The 21,152-nt window shown below is 45.3% G+C and overlaps 2 protein-coding genes across 12 annotated transcripts in view; one reads left to right on the forward strand and one right to left on the reverse strand.

Annotated features, from left to right (window-relative positions):
• The window catches only part of SMARCA4 (SWI/SNF related BAF chromatin remodeling complex subunit ATPase 4), a 68,197-nt gene extending 57,738 nt beyond the window's left edge, over window positions 1–10,459 (forward strand). For 5 of the 11 annotated variants that reach the window (XM_081177255.1, XM_081177252.1, XM_081177257.1 and 2 more), the window contains 6 exons: window positions 4,584–4,837; window positions 6,101–6,209; window positions 8,205–8,306; window positions 8,792–8,924; window positions 9,447–9,586; window positions 9,963–10,459. In XM_081177255.1, the coding sequence (XP_081033381.1) occupies window positions 4,584–4,837; window positions 6,101–6,209; window positions 8,205–8,306; window positions 8,792–8,924; window positions 9,447–9,586; window positions 9,963–9,995 (771 nt within the window). In that variant the 3' untranslated portion in view covers window positions 9,996–10,459. Of the gene's footprint in view, window positions 1–4,215; window positions 4,838–6,100; window positions 6,210–8,204; window positions 8,307–8,791; window positions 8,925–9,446; window positions 9,587–9,962 lie in introns of those variants that run through there. The other 6 variants (XM_081177256.1, XM_081177259.1, XM_081177261.1 and 3 more) reach the window with 3 other exon arrangements.
• A 270-nt stretch (window positions 10,460–10,729) lies between these two features.
• DNASE2 (deoxyribonuclease 2, lysosomal) lies at window positions 10,730–17,547 on the reverse strand. Its single transcript, XM_081177266.1, has 7 exons — window positions 17,386–17,547; window positions 14,372–14,489; window positions 13,911–14,088; window positions 12,938–13,052; window positions 12,540–12,701; window positions 11,652–11,849; window positions 10,730–11,532 (listed from the first exon to the last, which is right to left on the reverse strand). Exons 2-7 carry the CDS (start codon window positions 14,467–14,469, stop codon window positions 11,153–11,155), a joined length of 1,131 nt encoding a protein of 376 aa, XP_081033392.1. The 5' UTR covers window positions 14,470–14,489; window positions 17,386–17,547; the 3' UTR covers window positions 10,730–11,152.
• Window positions 17,548–21,152: the final 3,605 nt, after the last annotated feature.

Below are 21,152 nucleotides of genomic sequence, written 5' to 3' on the forward strand. Positions count from 1 at the left end.
TTGGGAGAGGGACTGAAATGTTGAGGTGGCATGCATGCCTTGCATGCGTCAGATTCAGTCCATTTCAAGATCACCAGTGGACCACAAGCTTGGCAGGGGGTTGGACTCGATGGCTCTTGCGGTCTCTTCCAACTCTATGATTCTATGAAAAGCATCTCCTGGAGACACTAGGGAGTAGCTGGTGTTCAGCAGTGTCTCTAGATGCATCATATTAATTTCCAAGGGCAGGAGGCCGAAACTCAAATTGAGAAAATGCCATTCCAGCTCTCCAGCTTCTCTGATGGTAATGGCCATGCCATTAGAGGAGATCTGCTTAAAAGACTGTGCCTCATTGCAGGCTTTTTTCACAGACCACATCGCAGCAAACCAGATTTTGAGAAGTTTATTTTGCGGAAGAGTCACTGGCATGATGACTGTTGGTGTTCCAACAGTACCAGAGGAAAAGCAGGCATCATGTATCAGGATTCATGCAGGCAACACTTCTACTTCAACCCAGAGATTGTTCAGGCGCTTTCTAGCTTGAGACCAGCATGGGCCTTTGTCACCAAGTAGAGTATTCCTTACTGGGTTAGAAGTGCGTTTGAAACCTTGCTGAGAACATGATCAGCACCTTGATGCTTTGGATTTGGGCTTTACTTTGTTGGACTTTACTCTGTTCCGAGTCATCATACGCCTTGGTGGGTAAGCATAAGCCCACCCTCTTTCATCCCCACCCCCTTCCGGGGCCGAAAATGGCACGTGTCATTGGTCGCGCATGCCTTGAATGCATGCAAAATGGGAGCTGCCTGTATTTCATATTGGGAGCTCCAGCATTTAAACCTTCGCAGGTGAAAAAGCTGTGCATGGCCCTTTTACAATATACACTGCATACATTGAGTTTGAAGGGCTGTGTGCTGTAAAATATCTGCTGTTGAAGCTAAAAGTTGAAATGCATCCTGCAGTTTTCTGTGAATCAAGTGGACATCTAATAGTCAAACTTGGGTTCTTCAGTCTGCAAAACCTTTGCTTCAGCAATTCTTACAGGGTCAAGCTGCTTTTTACAACCAAACGTGGAGCACTTTGCTGTGGATATTGCTGCTTTTAAAGAAAAAGAAATCACTTTAAACTTGTCTATATGATCAGATCAATATTTGGTGGGCACTGAAGCAAAGCTATTGCCTATAACTGGTTTGTGTTCTGCTTGTGCAGACCCAGAGCAACCTGGTGGAGCAAGATATTTATTTCTGAGTGCTGTACTCATTTTGATAAGATCTATCAGTATGAAGAGAGACATTTCTAAGCCTATCTTTCTACCAAGGGGTATCCAAACCTTGTTTATAAATGTAATAATTAGAAAAAACAGTGCATGAACCTCAGGGTTCTGATGCTCTCACCTACCTCCAGTGAGCAGAACCACTGCCCAGCAACAAATAAAATAGAAAATGTTGTCTTAGCTGAAAATTTTCTGTCTGATTGTTTATTGGACAGTAATCCATAATCTGCATGTTTCAGTGGTAGTCTGTTGGTTGTATAGTGTGCTTGTTGTTTGAGTTGTGGAGTGTGAGGTCTTAGGCTAGGAGTGGATGGTTGTACAGAGGAAGAGGTGGGTGCTCTCTAAGTCCTTCCCAGAGACTTTTTGCTTCAGCATCTGCTCCATATTGGCTGGTCAGAGAGCGTGCCCTGTCTCTGGACTGCTACCTATCAAACAAGTAGAAACAAAAAAAGGTAAGACCACTTTTTCTGTGTTACACCATGTTTGAAGGTAGCAGGGAGGAAAATATTTTATTTTATTTTTGCTTCTGGCCTAAGTACTTCAAAAGTTAGATGCTTTATCAAAAGATAATGAAGATCATTGCCAATAAGTCAGTCACTAAATATCAGAGTGACCTGCCAAGCAAGGTTATATGTTCTTCTCCTTTATTGCATATCACCTTAGTTTTCCCCCTGACAGATTCATTGAATTCATTTTTATATTTTAAAAATTGCAGAAGCGTAGCCATATTAGTTCTAAACAGCAAACACACTACCATGTTTTGCATTATGAATGCCAGGGATATCTGAGCTTTCATCGAGTAAACCAGTTAGTCTCTAAGGGCGACATCTTTTCTAGAAGATGTCACATAGCAAGCACTGGCTGGCTAAAGCAGTGCAAACAAACTGGCAGGTAATCCTTGCCAGCTTTATTAATCCATTGTATGTGATGATGCTTCATATGGATGGTCCACACATTTGGTTTCTGGTCCTGAGAAGAAATGTGAGGGCAAAGCCATTCACCAGATAAGTCTCTGTCAGACAGAACCATGTGGCACTTACTCAACTGCTTCCTTTAAAAAGCAGATATTATTCCTAGCTGGGCCGCCTTCGTGGGCATGCTTGTCTCCTGCTTCCTTACCCATGAGCTGGATTCTCCAGGGCAGCATCTTCCTGCCTTCTGATAGGAAAGGCAGCATGTTTGGGATCTCTCTGTAGCCCCTCTTTTCAAGCCTGGCTTGAGCTGTGCCCACTAGCAAGTAGCTGAGGCTTAACACCAGGAACTACACTGGTCCTAATAGGCAGCCCAGCCTTCAGCTGTAATGCTTTCATATTGAAGTTGAAGATCACATCTTTTTACCACACATAATGAGGGAAACAGGAGACTGATCTCATCTTGGCAGTTCCTTGGCACTTAAAGGAATTCTGGCAGTATCTGGAGACGACGAGCTTAGTTTTTTAGGTGGAGCATTTCTTGTAATTGCATTTTTTGAACATCCCACCCTATCCAAAAGAGCAAGCAGAAGCAAGAATGTGGAATGAGTGTACCCCACAGCTGGACAGTGGATCATTGGCCGGAGGATCTGGAAAGGGATTAACAATGCTTTATTTCCTAGGAAAGATTTTAAAACCTGCTATAGCTTAGGGCAGTGAGTGGCAAACACATTAGCCATACCAGTGAGAGGGAAATTGCTCATACGTGCCTTCAAGTGTGAGGCAAGCTGGTTTTTTGTTTTTTATGTTTTACATGGACTCCATTTCAGTTCTGGATCAAGAAAAAGGAATGCCTTTAGCTCCCAGATACGTTTCCATTGGACTCCACGTTTAATGTTTCATACTTGTGCCATTTAAAAGTGAATTCTGCCTTCCACTAGAGCCCAATCGGAATCTTTGCGGGAATCTAGCAAGGCCTTCAGCCCATACTATGTGTTTTGGTGTTCTCTTTTGAAGAGGCACAGCAGTGTCTCCCAGCTAATGTTCTGGACATCCCTTCCTGGTATGTCCTAATTGATCACAAAGCAGAGGCCCCAACAAAAACATAGAAACTACATGCATTCATAGTTCCTTGAGTGATTTCACCCCACCCTCCTTCCTCTGGAGGTGTCTTGCTCTGAGTGAGACAGTAAGACCTTCAGACTTTGGAAGGGGATGAATAGAAAGCAGCATTTCTGGTGCCCCTTTTGTTTTGACACCAGTTCTGAGAGAGATGTGGGCACTCTTCTCCCGTGCAAATGAGCTTTCCGTGGTGTTTCGTGTGTTGGCCAGTGCTGAGGTATAGTACCTAGTGTGTGACTAAAGAAGACCATTCCAAGAAGGCGAGTAATCTCCATATTTGGGGGGAAAGTGAGGTTGAGGCGGGGAATTTGAAAGTGGCAGATAGAGTGGGTGGTACCCCCCCAAAGGCCCAGTTTCTATAGAAGAAGAGTCAGGGCAATTTTTTAGGCTCCAGTATTTTTCTTTACAGTCATTCAAGAGCCACCTGTCTCTATCGCACTTGTTCTCTCTCTGTTCACCAAATTGACCAGAGTCAATATGACACATGCAGATTCCAGGTCTCAGTTCCTCAGCAACTGACAATAGCATCTACGGCACGTATTCCACAACTTACTATTCACCATAATTGAAAAGGCGGGTATTGAGTGTGTGGAGAACCAAAATGGATTGAAGCCAGGGTGTCAATGCCATTTAAACAAATGGCAACTAGAACCTTGTTGGCAGGCCATTCTCCTCTTAAACGTCCTATTCCAGTTTGCAGGTGTCTGGATGGTGCCTGAATTGCAACCTTGAGGTTAATTTGCTTTGGATGAGAGCCTCTAGCCATGTATGACTAAAGAAAAAGGAAAGATGGGCCATTTTTACTTCTGAGTTTTCCTACTTCTGTTATACATGGCCTGCAGTTTGCTGGCCTCTATTCCTCTCCTGTGCAATCTGAAGCATTAATGTGTCTTGTTAACTGGTGGTTAGTAGCCGCGGGTCTCTTTGCAGCTTCGGAAGAATTTGCAACTGAGCTGGCAGGAAGGGGCATCCCCACACCCTCCTCTGCACTGTCACGACAGATTCCTCTGCAGAGTCCCAGCCTGCCGGCCCTGTTTAACATGAGAAGAAAAGCTCATAGGTAAGAGAACCATCTTTCCTTTCCCACCGCTACAGAGTTGCAGCCTTCCATTATCCTTTACTGGTTAACCCGGGAAATAAGTGTCTTTTGGGAAGCGGCCCATGCAGACATCCCATTCCTCACTGTGCTAGATTGCTTGGATGTTTGTGTGAATGTCTGTGTTTGATCATTTCACGGTGTGTCGTCTTCATGCTTGCTGTTCATTTTACCTGGCTGACTGAGCTGCTCCTGTCCGCAGGCCATAGAGGAGGGAACGCTGGAGGAGATAGAAGAGGAGGTGCGCCAGAAGAAATCTTCCCGCAAGCGCAAGAGGGACGTGGACGTCAGCTCATCCACGCCAACCACCAGCACTCGCAGCCGGGATAAAGACGATGACAGCAAGAAGCAGAAGAAGCGTGGGAGGCCCCCGGCCGAGAAGCTTTCGCCAAATCCACCCAACCTCACCAAGAAAATGAAGAAGATAGTTGACGCTGTGATTAAATATAAGGACAGGTAACAGAAGAGTGGGGCGTTTGTTTGTTTGTTTGTTTGTTTCTAAGAAGGCATAGGACATTCTTCAGTATTTCTGCTCTCTGGGTAAAAGTTCACTTTCCTAAATCTCTCCTGGATAGACTTCCTGCTGCTGCATTTGGCTTCAATTCAAGGAAAGATATCACGAGTTAAAAGGACACTGTGAATTAGGCACATGTCATTTACATAATTTGCATTTTATTTTCACCATCATGGAGAATTCAGACTGAAGTTGATGGATAGACATGTTGTTCTTCTGGATGAAGGCAGTGGGTTGATTCAGATATTGAAAGACGCAAATGTGGGTTAATTTGTAGCCGTGCATATACATCAGTATTAAAATCAGGAACTAACAAGTAATCTCAGTCTTACCACTTTTATCAGTTGCCATAATTTCTGATGTTTGTGGTTGAGTGCCGTTGTTTTTGTATCCAAAATGGCACCAACCACAAACAAAATGGGAAGATACCAGCATGCTCAGAACTGCAGAAGTACAGAGAACCTTACAGGCGTTAAAAAGGCCAAGCAGACGAAAAACAAAAAATCCCACCAGTGATGATTGTGCGTGCTGAAGTGGGCAGAGAATGCTGATTGCTTGGGGACAGGGAATGCAATGGAGTATCCTGGAAGAAGACCTGGCTGATTGGCTGGAACAATGTTCATGAGCATTAGAAACTGCAACATTTTGTCATAGGTTCCACTTGTCTACCTTGATCCTCTTAAATACACTTGAGCTGGCTAGATCAATTACTGAGCGATTTGAAGGGTGCTGGTGATCCAGGGGGCCAGGCAATGAGCTATCCTTGCATCAGATTATTTTTGCTTAAGTGGAGAGGGAAATATTAAGCCTCCAACCTTGGCTCATATTGATCATGCAACAGGATGCTCATTTCCTTCTGGTCTCTTGTGATCCATCCTGACAACTTTTATTCAGGACCTCGAGCCTGAACCACCAACCCTGATTTTTCCGTGTTTGAAAAGGCTAAACAGAGTTGGTACTTATCCAGTGATTGCTGGTGTTCACATTCCTAAGTCAACAAAGTGATTAACGTGAGGATGTGACATATTGTGCAAGCCACTGATGGGTTGCTTTATACGGAACACTTTACTATTTGTAAGAAAAGTCATCTTTGTATTTTACTGTTGGTACTTCATGGCTATTGAAGACCCGTGGAGACTGTGAGCAGGCCTATTCAGAGGGAAGCAGACCTCTTTTTAATCGTCTTCCTTTTTCTTGTCTTGTAGCAGCAGTGGACGCCAGCTTAGTGAAGTCTTCATCCAACTTCCTTCTCGCAAGGAGCTTCCAGAGTACTATGAACTGATCCGCAAACCAGTGGACTTCAAGAAAATAAAGGTAATTATTCTTGCCTCATTGTAGCAGCACAACATTCACCTTTATGTTCTCATATTTCCAAAATTCTAATACTACCAACCATGTAAAGTAGTTGGAAAATGTTCCTGCTGGCCATCCTGATTAGGGCATGGGATCCATCATTTTATTTCAGTAGTAGGATTTGTTGTTCACACAAGACGATAGTGGACTCCAGGAAAGAAGCCCACCTTGTGGAACGCCATCCCATCAGATGTCAAGGAAATAAACTCTCTGACTTGTAGAAGTCATCTGAAGACACCTGTTTAGGGAGGTTTTGAGTGTTTGATGTTTTATCGTGTTTTTAATATTCTGTTGGGAGCAGCCCAGGGTGGCTGGGGAAACCCAGCCAGATGGGTGGGGTATAAATAAATAAATGATGATGATGGCAAACAGCACCTGATCCCATCACTGCAGGGCTATTCTAAGGATTTATCATGGCCTGTTGAAGCTGAGTTTCCATGCTGTAGTTGCCAACTGTGGAAAAGCAATGCCATCTCTAATCGATCACAGGAATAGCTCACTTTTTCTCTCTTGGTTCTGAAAGTCCATTTTACAAAGTGTTGAAGTGCTGTACTTAATGCCATTCACCACAACAAAGGCAAATGAACAGGAATTGGCCAATGCAACACAGTTGTGACAGATGTGTAGCAACATCCACAGTGGGGAGACCCAGTATTTTTCTGCATTATTTGTAGGAACACTTTTTGATAGGCTTGTAAGAACAGTGCACACAGCTCTTGCAGTTTCAGCAGCAGTGCATTGATCCAGTTTTGCTCTACATCTTGTGTTGATCTGTTAGGTTGGACCTTATTTTAGCACATTAGTTTTTCATTGCATTTTAATATCCTTGAAAGCAACCTCAATAATGTGCGGTTACCTGCTCTGCTGGCTTATTAAATTAATCTCCAAGTGGTGTTATGTGTCTGTCAAATTGGGTCAGTCTTTAATGTGTTACAAGACACTTTTGCTGCAACAGACTGTTGCCCTTCTGGACTATGTGGCATAGTGGTTAAGAGTTGTGAACCATTAGAAACCCTAGTTGAAGTGTCACACCTATCATGAACTCGTTAGGTTTCCTTATCAGACAATGTAAATAGTAAAGGTGCCACCCAATTGTGTACATCCACAATTGTATCTACAATTGTGTCCCTCTTTTAAGCTGTTAAAAGTTAAAGGGTCCCCTGACCATTTGGTTCAGTCGTGACCGACTCTGGGGTTGCAGCGCTCATCTCACTTTATTGGCCGAGGGAGCCGACGTACAGCTTCCGGGTCATGTGGCCAGCTTGACTAAGCCGCTTCTGGTGAACCAGAGCAGCACACGGAAACGCCGTTTACCTTCCCGCCGGAGCAGTACCTATTTATCTACTTGCACTTTGACGTGCTTTCGAACTGCTAGGTTGGCAGGAGCAGGGACTGAGCACAAGAGCTCACCCCGTTGCGGGGATTCGAACCGCCAACCTTCTGATCGGCAAGTCCTAGGCTCTGTGGTTTAACCCACAGTGCCACCCACGTCCCTTCTTTTAAGCTGTTATTGTGTCACAAATAACCAGCATGGGAAAATATGGGTCAGCAGGCTAGTAACTTTTATAGACTTCACTGAAGGACTGCCTCTTTCTATGGTGGAATATAAAAAACGCTGTGAAAATGCTTTTTTAAAAGAACATTTTAAAAAATACATTGAATTGAGTGTCGCATTTGTATATTACACTTTACAACATATTTAAAACATTTTACTTGCAGCTGAATCCTAGGAAGAGCAATTGAGCCCTACCCTGGGCAAGGCTGAGTAGGATGTGTTTAGTTTCTTTCTGCTTTGCCACCCCCTTTTTATCTTAATACAACATTCTAATATAGATGGTTTTACATGGTTTAATGCAGTGGGCAGTTGTTGCTTTTACTCCCATTACGTTTAAATACTGATGACTTCTGTGCAGACATGACCTGGAACCTGTCCCTTTTCTTCCCTTTCCTTTTCAGGAGCGCATCCGGAACCACAAGTACCGCAGCCTCAATGATCTGGAGAAGGATGTCATGCTCCTGTGTCAGAACGCACAGACTTTCAACCTTGAAGGCTCTCTGGTAAGGCAGTTGCCGCTGTCGTATGAATGGCATGTATGTCCCTGTCCATGCAAAGAAAGGTTCACTGCATCTCTCTCCCTTGAGTCCCTCAAAGTGCGCATTGAACTAGACCTCTTGTTCTGGAACTGGAATTGTCAAAACCCGATTGCCAGCTGCTTATCCTTAGAATAAGGTGCTGCTGTTGTGTCATCCCAGTTATCACAGGGGTTGTCATTTTTTTATGGAACCATGGTATGTTGGCTGTGTATGAAGCAAGTTCTGAGGTTGCATAGAATTCTTATTAGCTGAGTCATGAGGTTTTCTGAGACTTCAGTGGTGTGTATAATATGAAGTGCCTTGAACACTCAGAAGCACTTTCAGTATGAGCCCTGAAGACTTCCCTTTGAGCAAAAGCATTGTGACAGTGTAGCATGATAGTAAACATGTGAACTAGTTTTGTGGAGCTAGGATTTTACCCTAAAATGTGATTTGCATGTTCCTTGCAGATTTATGAAGACTCGATTGTGTTGCAGTCTGTCTTCACCAGTGTGAGGCAGAAAATTGAAAAAGAGGAAGACAGTGAAGGCGAAGAGAGCGAAGAGGAGGAGGAAGGAGAAGAGGAAGGATCTGAATCTGAATGTGCGTACTTGCTTGCTTGCTAAGGTTTCTTTTGTAAAAAGTATGTGTATGCAGTTTAGTAAAAGAAAATGCCTGAAATGAGGAACCAGATAGTCAGCAAACTAGTATTGGATTGAGCCACGGTCTCATGTTCTGTGTACACTCAGAGCAGCATATAGGGGAAACCCTTGTGCTGCCACTGTTTTCTCTATACTTGGAGACCTCTTGATTTTCCTGGAGGAAAAAAACCCCATATGGGTTTTCAGTGTGCAGATGCAAAGCCTTACTGTCATTGCTCAGAACCAGGTGGAGGTGAAAGTATTGCTTCTTGATTAAAAAAGACAATGAAGTACAGGTGGCATAAAGGGAATTAGGCTATATAATGATGAAGCCTTGTCATGAATGGAATTGCATTTCCATTCCTGTGGTCTTTGTTCATGAAGAGATGAGAGCACACGGAGATGGGGACAGAGAGAAGAGCATGAAGGCTGATTCTATCCTGTTGTGGCCTTGCCAATCTTACCTTTTTCTCTTTCCCCTCAGCTCGTTCTGTCAAAGTGAAGATTAAACTGGGCAGGAAGGAGAAAGCACAAGACCGGATGAAAGGACGCAGACGCACCAGCCGTGGGTCACGGGCCAAACCTGTAGTTAGTGATGATGATAGCGAGGAAGAGCAAGAAGAGGTAACTGCAGGATGTCATTCCCCTCACACTGTTGCCAGTGGTTCTCAAAGGAGTCTTCAAGGATGGATTTGTGCAATTCCAGTGAAGGGAAAGGCGCAAAGAAAGGAAGACAGACAAGTCCTTTTACAGTTTAGGCAAGCACAGAAGTGGGTCCTACTGCTCATGATCCAGCCTCTTGGGTATGGAGTAGTGGACACAATGCTGAGTTAGAGCCAGGGGCCACTACTCATCCATGAAATTTCCTGGATGACTATAGGCCAGTATACCAGTCTAGTCTATCTCTGGCTGCTGTGAGGATAAAGGGGGAGGGCACCCTGCATAAAAAAATTAATTGCCTAAAAAAGAGTGACGTATATTATTTTTCTTTCTCTGTCAGGATCGCTCAGGAAGTGGCACCGAAGATGATTAAAGAGACATTCCATGGTGCAGACCTCAAAGCATCCGTCTTTCCAAAGCAGAGATGCTGTATTCCCTTAGCTGCAACGGGTAGCAAGAAACGTAGTGTCGGATGTGGGCAAACTGTATAAAACTCTTCCATATTTATACTGCAGTGAAGATGTAGGACTTGTTTGTGTCTTGCCTTGTCCTCACATCAGTAGCATTTGTAACAGCATTAACTGTTTTAAAAAGAATTATGAATTGGGGAACACTTGATATATATTTTTTTTCTTTTTATGGCAGTACTATTTTCAGTTGCAGTATTGAATCACTGTAGTTTTAACCTGTGGGTGCATGTGTGTAGCAGTCCACTTCCTAGTACTGTATTTTATGAAAACAGGTTGAGCAGCCAGCTGCCCACCAGGTGAGGAGAGGGTGGCAGTGGCAACTGTGTGTCACTGGATTTCAAAACAGTAATAAATTAAGCAAAAAGTACACCCCTTTGTCTGTGTGATGCTTTCATCTTGCCGTGTCAGCTAAATAAATTCCTCCAACTGTTGCCATTTATTTTTTTTAAATAGCTCCTTATCTTGACGGATCTCACAGCATCAGGGGTGTCTGCTTGAGACCATTAACCAGCATTCTGTCTCACTTTACAAGCCTTCCTTAAAATCACACCCATTTCCTTGCCTCTCTTGTGATACCGGTTTTATGTCATTTTTTCCTACCCCAAAAAAATCCATATTCCTTGAACAAACACCCAGCTGTTGGAATCAAATATTTATACAAAGCACAGACACACAAAAAGTACATTGCTGCAGCAAATTAACTTCTATGGGCCAGTTATTTTCTCCATACAGCCCCAAAACTGTGGCAGGTGCTGTTATGTTGAAGACACTGAAGGAGAGGGAAGTCCAAAGCAAAGCCTATCACGTTCCCAAGTTTGGCAAGGGGTTATTTTCAGAAACGGGTGGAAGGCGGGAAACGGGGGGGAGCCAAAAAGTGGCAGAGACCATTTCACAGGAGCAAGGATGGTTTACAGCACCAGAATACACCAGGACCCAAAACTGGGAGGAGCAAACAGGATTACAGGAACATTTGAGGTGGTGGTGCTTAGCCCTTGGGAGTCACCCATGGCACTCTTACCCAGTTTGGTGAGCCATGTTCGCCTGGTATGGCTGAGGCTTCTCAGGTGATCACAGTCCGTGTAGCTGGCTGGTGCCTGGCACCATCACAATCGGTGTACTTCTGTACCAAAGAGCGGAAGGCCTTCCACACGGCTGCATCGCGACAGCAGATGGTGCCACCCCCACGGTATTCCTCTGCGCGATTGCGGTTCATGTCCCCAACACAGGCCCAGCCAGGATCACTTTCTGTGCTCACACACCACTTGGAATGGTCCACCATGGAAGCAAAGGAAATGGCTGCATGCTGGAAGGCTATTTCCTCCATATTGTAGACTCGGAAGTGCCTGGAACAATTGGAAGGCAGGATCCCTCTGGACCTGAGCCAGAACTGGACGTAGAGGTTACTGGCGAGAGCTTGGGCCAGCCAGCCTGAGTAGAGATCTGGGTAGAGGAAAAGCTCTTATGAGAAGAGCCTTGGCATGACTGTGATGACATATTACCAACCCCTTCTTTTAAGCGTGTTGCTCAACATCTCCCATCACCTCCATCTCATCACTTACCATCGTCAAAGGAGCGAAACTTTGCAAAGCTGATAAATTCCTTGCCCCCCACCGATCTGAGGGCCACGGTGGAGTTCCAAGGCTCCTCCTCAATGTGTTGGCCCTCTGAAGCATTCAACAAGGCAGGCAGGTCCTGGGCAAAGGTTCCTTCCACGTGATGATCATAGACAAGAGGCTCAGTGTAGAGCAGCTGATTCCCTGCAGCAGAGACAACATCTGGCACATCAGAGCCACTGGCTTGTAAAGGAGATGTCCCCCAGCTGACAAACCTCCTAATAGAGACACTCAAGATTTACATGGGTGGCATCAGATATGGCAGCTGCAGGCTCCGTTGACCAGCCATATACACTTGCATCTTGCATCACAGCCTTGTCAGGGGCAGGAGAAACGCTGTCTTGATGACCCATTTCCCTACCAATGCAGCTGGGTATCTATCCAGCAAAGTTAGCTGAGAACAGATCACCTTCCAAGCCCAACTGTGGCAATTCTGTTTCTTGCTCTGGTTCCACTAGCTCATTGATGACAGAAGAGGGTCCCTGACCCCTAAGGAAGAAGTGTTTATGTGCATGTGCAGAGTAGCCAGAGCTGAACTGGATCCTTTTCTCCTAACTTTCCCTGTCCTGTGGCATATTTTCCCAAAGCTGGGGATAGTCTCAAATAGTACACAGGGGCCAATTTCTGCCTTAAGCTACTCTGTAAAGTACCATGTACCCCTATGGTGCTGTATACAGGTTTGGTTCATACAAAACACATGTCAATGAATCAGAATTTGTCGGGGAATCCTACCATAGGGAAGCCCTACCCCTTCCCTACCAGGAGCCTGGAGAGAATCCCAGAGTTCTGACTTGCAGTATCAATGTTCCATCTGTATCAAGATCCTACACCTACCAATCTCTTTGAATTGGCCATAGGGAAGTGTGATGCACAGGAAGGTCTGCCCATAGGATAGGCCACTGTGAGGCCAGTCATACTGCTCATCTGTACTGGGCGGGAAATGAGGAGTGCTGTGAAGCAGCCAGAATCCCTGTGTTTTGTCCAGCAGGATGACTCCTAGAGCGGGAAACAAAAACAAAAAAAAAGTGGGGGTTGAAACTTAACCCAGGTGTGCTGAAGTTCCAAGAGTGTTGTGCCAGGTGCCCAGGTGGCTGGTCTGGCCAAGTCATGATCTACAGCCACCACACAAGTTGACGATAACGCAGAACCAGTAGCTGAAGTTCTCAACCTTCTTCAAACTTAAGACACATTTGCTGTGCTCCTTTGCATGCATATGGAGAAGGGGGGTCTACCTTTTGTATGGCCATTGAGGCTGGAGAAAAGCTCATCTGGAGGCTCATAATTGAGGCTGGAGACAAACTCCTTTGGAGGCTCATCGTTGTAAAGGACATAGGCTGTTTTCTCCTCCTGGGTGAGAAATGAAAGGTAGGGTGGTTAGAGAACTGGTCTATTTTCCAAGCTTTCCTCTTCACTGAGTTTACTGAATTAGCCAATACTTTAGTCCCTCCTCTGGGCCAGGCACTCAAGAGCCAACCAAACTGCACAAGGAGTCCAGGTAGTTGCACTACTGGCAAATGTAAAGGGGTGTTTAAAAGCTTTCCCAAAGCTGGAAAAGCACTGATGAGACTTTGGGAAGGAGGCGGAAGGAATATAGGATCCTGAGTTGAGCCCTCATGCCTTCTTCCCAAAGCCCAGCACCTCCATTATGTGACAGCATGAGGGGGCTTCCAAAGTTGGCAAGGGCTGCCAAAAAAAGGCCTTGAGGGCTGCTTGTGGCCCTTGGGCCACCCTGCTGTAAAGGATCCTTGGGTGGATCTTGGAGATCATGCAGCACTTCTTGCAGGAGCAAATTAATCTCAGCTTGAGGAGCGCCATCACTCAGCAGCAGAGCATCTTGTTTTGCATGCAAAAGGTTCCAGTTTCAATCTCTGGCATTCCAGGCAGTATGAGGAAAGGCTCCTGCCTGAAACTACAGAGGCCAACAGCTAGTCTTTGCAGACAGCACTGAGCTAGATGGACTAACGGCCTCACTAGGTATAAGTCGGCTTCCTTTTTAAATTAATTAAGCCATTTTGAAAGCCTGGGCTCTAATCTAGGCAACTGAGACAGTCTGCCAGTGGACAGACAGTGAACCAGTCTGCCTGGAGTGAAGGCTTTTACTCTGGACTAGAATTGAGCCTTTGCAACCAACGTCACCCTTCCTATCACTCCTACTGATTTGGGATACTGCAAAAGCAGCCTCACGCCTCCTTTTCTCAGACTCACCTGTCTCCGGGATGCCTCTTTGTACAGCTGCTGTACAGTCCGTCCCACGGCTCCTTCGGTACTGTTCATCAGGCTTTTGCCTTGTACCCAGCCCTGGGTCTGGCCGTCTAGATACATGTACCGCATGCCCTCTGCTGGGGGGCTATGATGGGGTTTGGGCAGCTTGTAGGCAATAAACCTGAAACCCAAAGCCGATTAGAAATCACACACCTTGCCACACAGAGGACAGAAGTCTGCCCTTTCCACTTAGTAACCATGTTGCCCACCTGTGCCCTAACTAGACATTCCTAGTTTACAATCCCCTTTTCAAATATCCCACCCACATTTGTTAGGAGTGTAAAATCCTTATTTATTTATTTTATTGGTTACAGCACCCTGAAAACTTTGCAGAAGCATAGTATGTAAACCTCATAAAATAAAACAAGAGTAAATAAAAGCAATTAGGTCCGATGGACACACACCAATCCACAGGCTGCCCAGAGTCGTCATAGCAGGAAATGCTCCCCGAGACGGCATTGTGGAGAACGGGCACAGACAACAGCAGCAGGATGGGCAGCATGAGGCCTTTGTCTGAAGTCCCTGCAAGGAATACAGCAACAGCAATGAGTGATGGTCAAGAAGTAGCCTTGAAAAGGATACAGTACCTTGTATCCTTGGTGATTGCAGCCCCGTTTCTGAATTTTCAGCTTCCATTGCAACAAAGCATCTTCAGCGCTTTTACTGACATGAAGGCAGATTTGTTTTTATCCAATTGCTCTCCAAGGGATAGAACAAGGAAAACAGACTCCTTAGTTAGCCCCTTACTGACCAAGCTGCATAGGACCTTCTCTTGGCCCTTTTTCTTTCCTGTTTATTTCCATGAACACTCCCTATTAACAGCAGGTAAGAATGAGCTAATGGGACACGGCTGGCGCTGTGGTCTAAGCCACTGAGCCTCTTGGGCTTGCCGATCAGAAGGTTGGCGGTTCGAATCCCTGCGACGGGGTGAGCTCCCGTTGCTCGGTCCCAGCTCCTGACAACCTAGCAGTTAAAAAGCATGCCAGCACAAGTAGATAAATAGGTACTGCTCTGGCGGGAAGGTAAATGCCGTTTCCGTGCGCTGCTCTGGTTTCACCAGAAGTGGCTTAGTCATGCTGGCCACATGACCCGGAAAAACTGTCTGCAGACAAACGCTGGCTCCCTCGGCCTGTAAAATGAGATGAGCGCCACAACCCCAGAGTTATCCGCGACTGGACTTAACTGTCAGGGGTCCTTTACCTTTACCTTTTTTAAGAATGAGCTCAAGTACCAGCTGTTGGTCAGTAGCTGCTAACAGGGGTTCCAGCATCATATTGCAAGATCCTGAAGAGTTTGCTCACGTGAGGAATGCCACCAGCTACATATGGGACTGAGAGCTACAAGAGCAACGCCCCTCTTAAGACAAGGAGCTAGAAATCGCAACAATGGAACTGAAACACATGATGAGCTAAACACTAAACTGTGTTTTGCGCATGCGCAGAAGCACGAATCACAACCCGCGCGTGCGCAGAAGCGGCACTGTGGGTTGCAGACACTGCGGGTTGTGAACGTGCCTCCCACATGGATCATGTCCACAACTCGAGCATCCACTGTATTTATTTAAACCACCATGAATATATCAATGACTTCCCTTCTTCTCTTTCCATGGTTCATTTTGCATAACATAAATCCCTGCTTATTTTATATAAAGTAAACCATACAGAATTCCATTATCACATCCACCAAAACTTATTTACACTGTTGAATTTATCTCAATGCTGCCGACGTTTTCAAGTGTACACAATTTCCCCCTATATATTCAATAAACATTTTCCAATCTTCTTTAGACATATGTTCTTCATGTCAAAGGGGTGATGATACAATTGGCTAAAGATTTTGGATATAATATTCAGTTAGAATCTTGGGAAAGGTTGTGGAAGGAGGGTACTGTATTAACTTTACTGCATGCAGTGCACTTAAAGAAAATGTTATGAAAATTATGTACAGATGGTATTTAACATAAATTGGCTAAAATGTACAAGACAAGAACTAATGAGTGCTAGGGAAATGTAAGGCTAGGGAAGGTATCTTCCACCACATGTGGTGGACTTATTAAAGGGGTAAAGGCTTTCTGGGAAATGGAATATAATGAGTTAAAGAAAATGTTTAAAAATACTTTTGTTAAAAAACCAGAAGCCTTTTTACTGGGTGTAGTGGGTGAAAAGATACCAAGGGAAGATAAAAGACTGTGGCAAGAATTATTTTAGCCCAAAAACGGAAACAAGAAGTACCAGTGAAAGAAGAGTGGCAGTTGAAGATGGTGGACTTTGCAGAACTGGTGAAGGGGACAGGAAAAATCCGAAACCAGCACGATCAAGTATTCCAAAAGGATTGGAATAAATTTATATGATATTTGAGAGATTATTGTAAGCAATTAACATCACTACCTGGGTTGTCTGAAGACCTGTAATGAGAAATTTTCTATCTTTCTATATTAAATTAAATTTGGAGTCACTCTGTAATTGTAATTAGAATTGGAAAACGTATAAATTGCAATGATATAAAGGTTAATTTTGAAAGCTATGAGGTGGGAGGGAAGGAAGTCAATAGGCTCTAAGCACCAGGGCAGTATAGTGGATAATGATGATGTGAATCTATACAGTGGTAGCTCAGGTTAAGTACTTAATTTGTTCCGGAGGTCCGTTCTTAACCTGAAGCTGTTCTTAACCTGAAGCACCACTTTAGCTTATTGGGCCTCCTGCTGCTGCCGCGCCCGATTTCTGTTCTTATCCTGAAGCAAAGTTCTTAACCTGAAGCACTATTTCTGGGTTAGTGGAGTCTGTAACCTGAAGCGTATATAACCCGAGGTACCACTGTATATTAAGTGGAAAATAAAAAAATTTTGTGTGTGTGTTCTTCAGTAATAAGAGGAAAGAGGGACAGGGTTGGACTAGATGACTCTGGGGGTCCCCCCCAACCAGTGGCGTAGCGTGGGTTGTCAGCATCCGGGGCAAGGCAAGTAATTTGCGCCCCCTAACCCTAACCCCCAGATGTTGCGGCCGGTGCGGCCGGGCCCCCCTGCACCCCCCACGCTACGCCACTGCTCCCAACTTCTTCCCTCACTGGAGGCATGCTTTCCCTGCCTGACTCCACGGCGTACTCTGCACATGCCCAGGAGCTCTCTCGGTGATTACCTGTTGCCAGTCTCGTGGGCGGCGCCAGATAGGCGGGGGGGGGGGAGAAAAAGGAGGGCAAGCGCCCCCCCCCGAAGGAAATCTGCCCCCTCTCACTTGCCTCCCCACACACATTGCCCACCGAGAGAGACGCTGGGCCCCTTCCGTCCCTTTTCTGACAGGGAAAGAAGCCATTCCCAGCAGCGCTGCCTTCTCTCGCCGCCCCCCGCAGCGGGACCAAGAGGGGTTCGGCGGGGAAGAGGGGGGTGTGGGGGGTCCCTCAAACTGCAAACAGGGCCGCTTACCCAGCTCTCTCTCCGGAGGCGCCGCCGCCGCCCTCAGCCAAGTGCGGGAACCCAAGAGACCGACGCGCCGCTGACACAGAACTCGGCAACTTTCGCTCGCTTCCCCAAAATACAGCCGGCGACCCAGGGAAGCTGGGGGTGGGGTGGGGATGGGTCACGTGCCCGCGTTTGGCCCCTCCCACCCCGCCTCCCTGGGCGCCCCCGCGACGCCTTTCTCTGGGCGGGGCGGGCGCAGGTTGGGGCGCGCCGGCTCCGCTCGCGTCTTGCGCGCAATCTGCGCTTTTATCGGCAGCCGAGTGATTCACGGCGGAGGGAAGGCGGTCGCGCTCTCGGGCGCCCCTAGAGGAAAGGCAGGGAACCGGGGGAGCCTGGTAGGTGCGCGCAGAGGGCGGGGGTCCTCGTTTTTTTGTGCGCAAAAGTTCTCTTATTATTATTATGTGAAATATACTCGGAGTCCAGAGCGGATTTCATGCTCTTTATTCAGCTCATATTATTATTACAGATAGGTAGCTGTGTTGGTCTGCCATAGTCAAAATAAAAAAATTCCTTCCAGTAGCACCTTTAAGTTTGGTAATGAGTTGCAATTCAGCAGCTTCTCTTTCCAGTCTATTTCTGAAATTCCTTTGTAGTAAAACAGCTACTTTGAGATCTTGTATAGAATGTCCTGGGAGATTGAAGTGTTCTCCTACTGGTTTCTCTGTTTTGTGATTCTTGATGTCAGATTTATGTCCGTTTATTCATTACCAAACTTAAAACCATGGAGAGACCTGGTCTGAACAAAGACATTGGATTCTTATCTCATTATACATGAATAAGCCATTTTTCACCTTCTCACCCCTTGCCTTTTCCTGTAAGACCTATTGCAGTCGTTAAGAGTCGTCAACAGGCTCATTTCAGCTATCTGCCAATCTCCCATTCCCACCACCCTTCTTAGTAATACCCCTCCCCACCTTCTCACTATATAGAAGGATCTGGCAACTTCTGTTTCAGTGTATCTGAAGAAGTGTGCATGCACACGAAAGCTCATACCAAGAACTAACTAAAGTTGGTCTTTAAGGTGCTACTGGAAGGAATTTTTTTATTTTGACTATGGCAGACCAACACGGCTACCTATCTGCTTTATATGTGTACATTATTTACACAATGGGCCCCACGTGATTGGCTAATTCCAGGATTCTCCTGTAGGCCAGTCAGGTTGCGGATTCACTTCCACCTGGAGTTGGATTGGGTGGCTCCTGCAGACCAATCAGACTGCAGCATTCTGAATCCTATTGTTCTGGGACCAATCAGACTGCTGCATTTTGGATCCTATTCAACTCAGTACATAACATTATATTTATTCTTTTCAGATTTATACATTTCACCAACTTCAAAACTGCTGTCAGATCATTAGTCATATGTGCACACACACACACATGTATATATATTATGATTTTCAGGTTTATACATTCCAATAATTTTTCAGTCATTTTAACATTTCAAAACTTGACTTCGTTCCCCCTCTTTCTGCGGTTCCTTACACTTATTTTCAATATCTTCTACATATCCAAATTGACTTAATTTGCTCATTTATTCATCTGCTTTAAATATATACTCTTATGAAACTGCAGGTTATTACAATAATCCTGCCAATGTTCTTATATGTTTACAATTTATCTGTAAGCATTCAATAAACCATTTCCATTATTTTATAAAAAGTTGTATTGATTTCTTTTTCTTCCCGTAAGTTTCGCCATTTCTGTGTACAGTGCTGCCCCGCAAGACGAATGCCTCGCAAGACGGAAAACTCGCTAGACGAAAGAGTTTTCCGTTTTGGAGGTGCTTCGCAAAACGAATCTCCTATGGGCTTGCTTTGCAAGACGACAATGTCTTGCGAGTTCCTGCTGGTTTTTTCCCCTCCCCCCCTTTTTCTAAGCCGCTAAGCCGCTTATCAGCTGATCCGATCAGCAGATAAACCGCTAAAAGCCGCTAATAGCGCTAATCCGCTAATCCTTCAATGGGCTTGCTTCGCAAGACGAAGAAACCGCTACATGAAGAGAATCACAGAACGGATTCTTTTCGTCTTGCGAGGCACCTGTCAAGGAAACTCATCAAATCCGACGCTTGGCAAAAAAAAAAAAAAGGCGTCCAGTCCTCCTCACGAATGATAACCAGTGTGATAAGTTGTTCCATGGCGATGTTCTTCATCTCTTACACACTATTATCATTATTAAAACACATTTATTCAAATGTTGGAATACAACTTTATCCACTGTCATAATATCAGAGAGTGATCACTCCAATCCTCAATCTCTCATCCCTGTCATGTTGGCTTGCCAAATACCCTCAGTAGGAACCCACTAGCAATGTGGTTTACATTTACAATTAATATATCCCATCCACAGACACCTCTGCATTGATGCTGGCATTAAAATACCCTGTTCTTCAATAAAGAAAGAAAAAAGGAGACTAAATTGTGTCAAATGTATCTTTTGATTAGTCGCTGATGGTATGTGAGGTGTTTTGATAGAGCAATGCTCAAGATGTTATCAACCCAAACCTCTGGTGGTATATTAGAGTCTTCCTTCCATCGTTGGGCAATAACTAGTCTAGCTGCTTTGAACAGGAAGGAAATTAATTCTTTAGATTTAAGGTTATAATTTGGGGTCAAATCTAGTAAGGTGTAACATAAAAAGGGCAGGCTAATAGTGGGATGGGCAGGAGGGCAATTTGTTATAGGGCCTCAAGTTCAAAGGGGACCTCAAATTTAGACACTGCAAATCCCTTGTGGCTGGAGCAGGAGGGATCATTTTTATGCTGTGGTCCAAGTTCAGAGCAGCATGGCAGGACCTCCTCCTGCTCACCTCCTTGCCAGGTGATTGCTACTGTCAACTCTGACAGCACCATTTAACAAATAGCTAGTATGTGATGTGGTTTATAGTAGCCAGATCAGAACTCTGGCATGGGGAAGGGGCTTCAGACTTTTGCTCCTGCCAGTCCTGAACAGAACAGGAAGCCCTGGAGGCCTGCTATTCACAGCAATGCTAATAATAATAATAATTTATTATTTTTCCCCACCCATCTTGCCGAGTTTCCCCAGCCACTCTGGGTGGCTCCCAACAGAATATTAAAAACATGATAAAACATAAAACATTAAAATCTTCCCTAAACAGGGCTGCCTTCAGATGTCTTCTAAAAGTCAGATAGTTGTTTATTTCCTTGACATCTGATGAGGACAGGTGCCACTACCGAGAAGGCCCTCTGCCTGGTTCACTGTAACCTCACTTCTCACAGGGAGGGAATCGCCAGAAGGCCCTAGGAGCTGGACCTCAGTGTCAGGGCTGAATGATAGGGGTGGAGACGCTCCTTCAGGTATACTGGGCCGAGGCCGTTTAGGGCTTTAAAGGTTGGCACCAATACTTTGAGTTGTGCTCGGAAACGTACTGGGAGCCAATGCAGGTCTTTCAGGCCCAGTGTCACCAGTCACCAGTCTAGCTGCCGCATTCTGGATTTCTTTCTGTTATAAATAGCAGATGGAGGATGTTGGTGAGGATTCTGATCTGGGCTGGGGAGAGGATGAGGGTGAGTCAATGCCTTCTTCTCCCCACAGCACATTCCTGATTTAGAATCATGGAATTGTAGAGCTGGGAAGGGACCTTGAGGGTCATCTAGTCCAGCCCCCTGCAATGCAGGAATCTCAGCTCAAACATCCATGACAGATGGCATCTGCTTCTGCTTAAAAACCTCCAATGAAGGAGAGTCAAGCAGCTTCCGAGAAAGTCCATTCC

The sequence above is a fragment of the Podarcis bocagei genome (genome assembly GCF_964188305.1).
Source record: "Podarcis bocagei genome assembly, chromosome: 17".
In the NCBI taxonomy this organism is placed as follows: Eukaryota; Metazoa; Chordata; class Lepidosauria; order Squamata; family Lacertidae; genus Podarcis; species Podarcis bocagei.

What these genes read in the sequence shown, in the direction of transcription:
- DNASE2 (XM_081177266.1), bottom strand. Translation starts at nt 14,469, where the DNA reads ATGCTGCCCATCCTGCTGCTGTTGTCTGTGCCCGTTCTCCACAATGCC. An exon ending in TCTGGGCAGCCTGTGGATTG is followed by an intron (nt 14,089 to 14,371) that starts GTGTGTGTCCAT and finishes TTTGGGTTTCAG; the next exon opens with GTTTATTGCCTACAAGCTGC. An exon ending in TGGCCAATTCAAAGAGATTG is followed by an intron (nt 11,850 to 12,539) that starts GTAGGTGTAGGA and finishes TCTCTGCTGCAG; the next exon opens with GGAATCAGCTGCTCTACACT.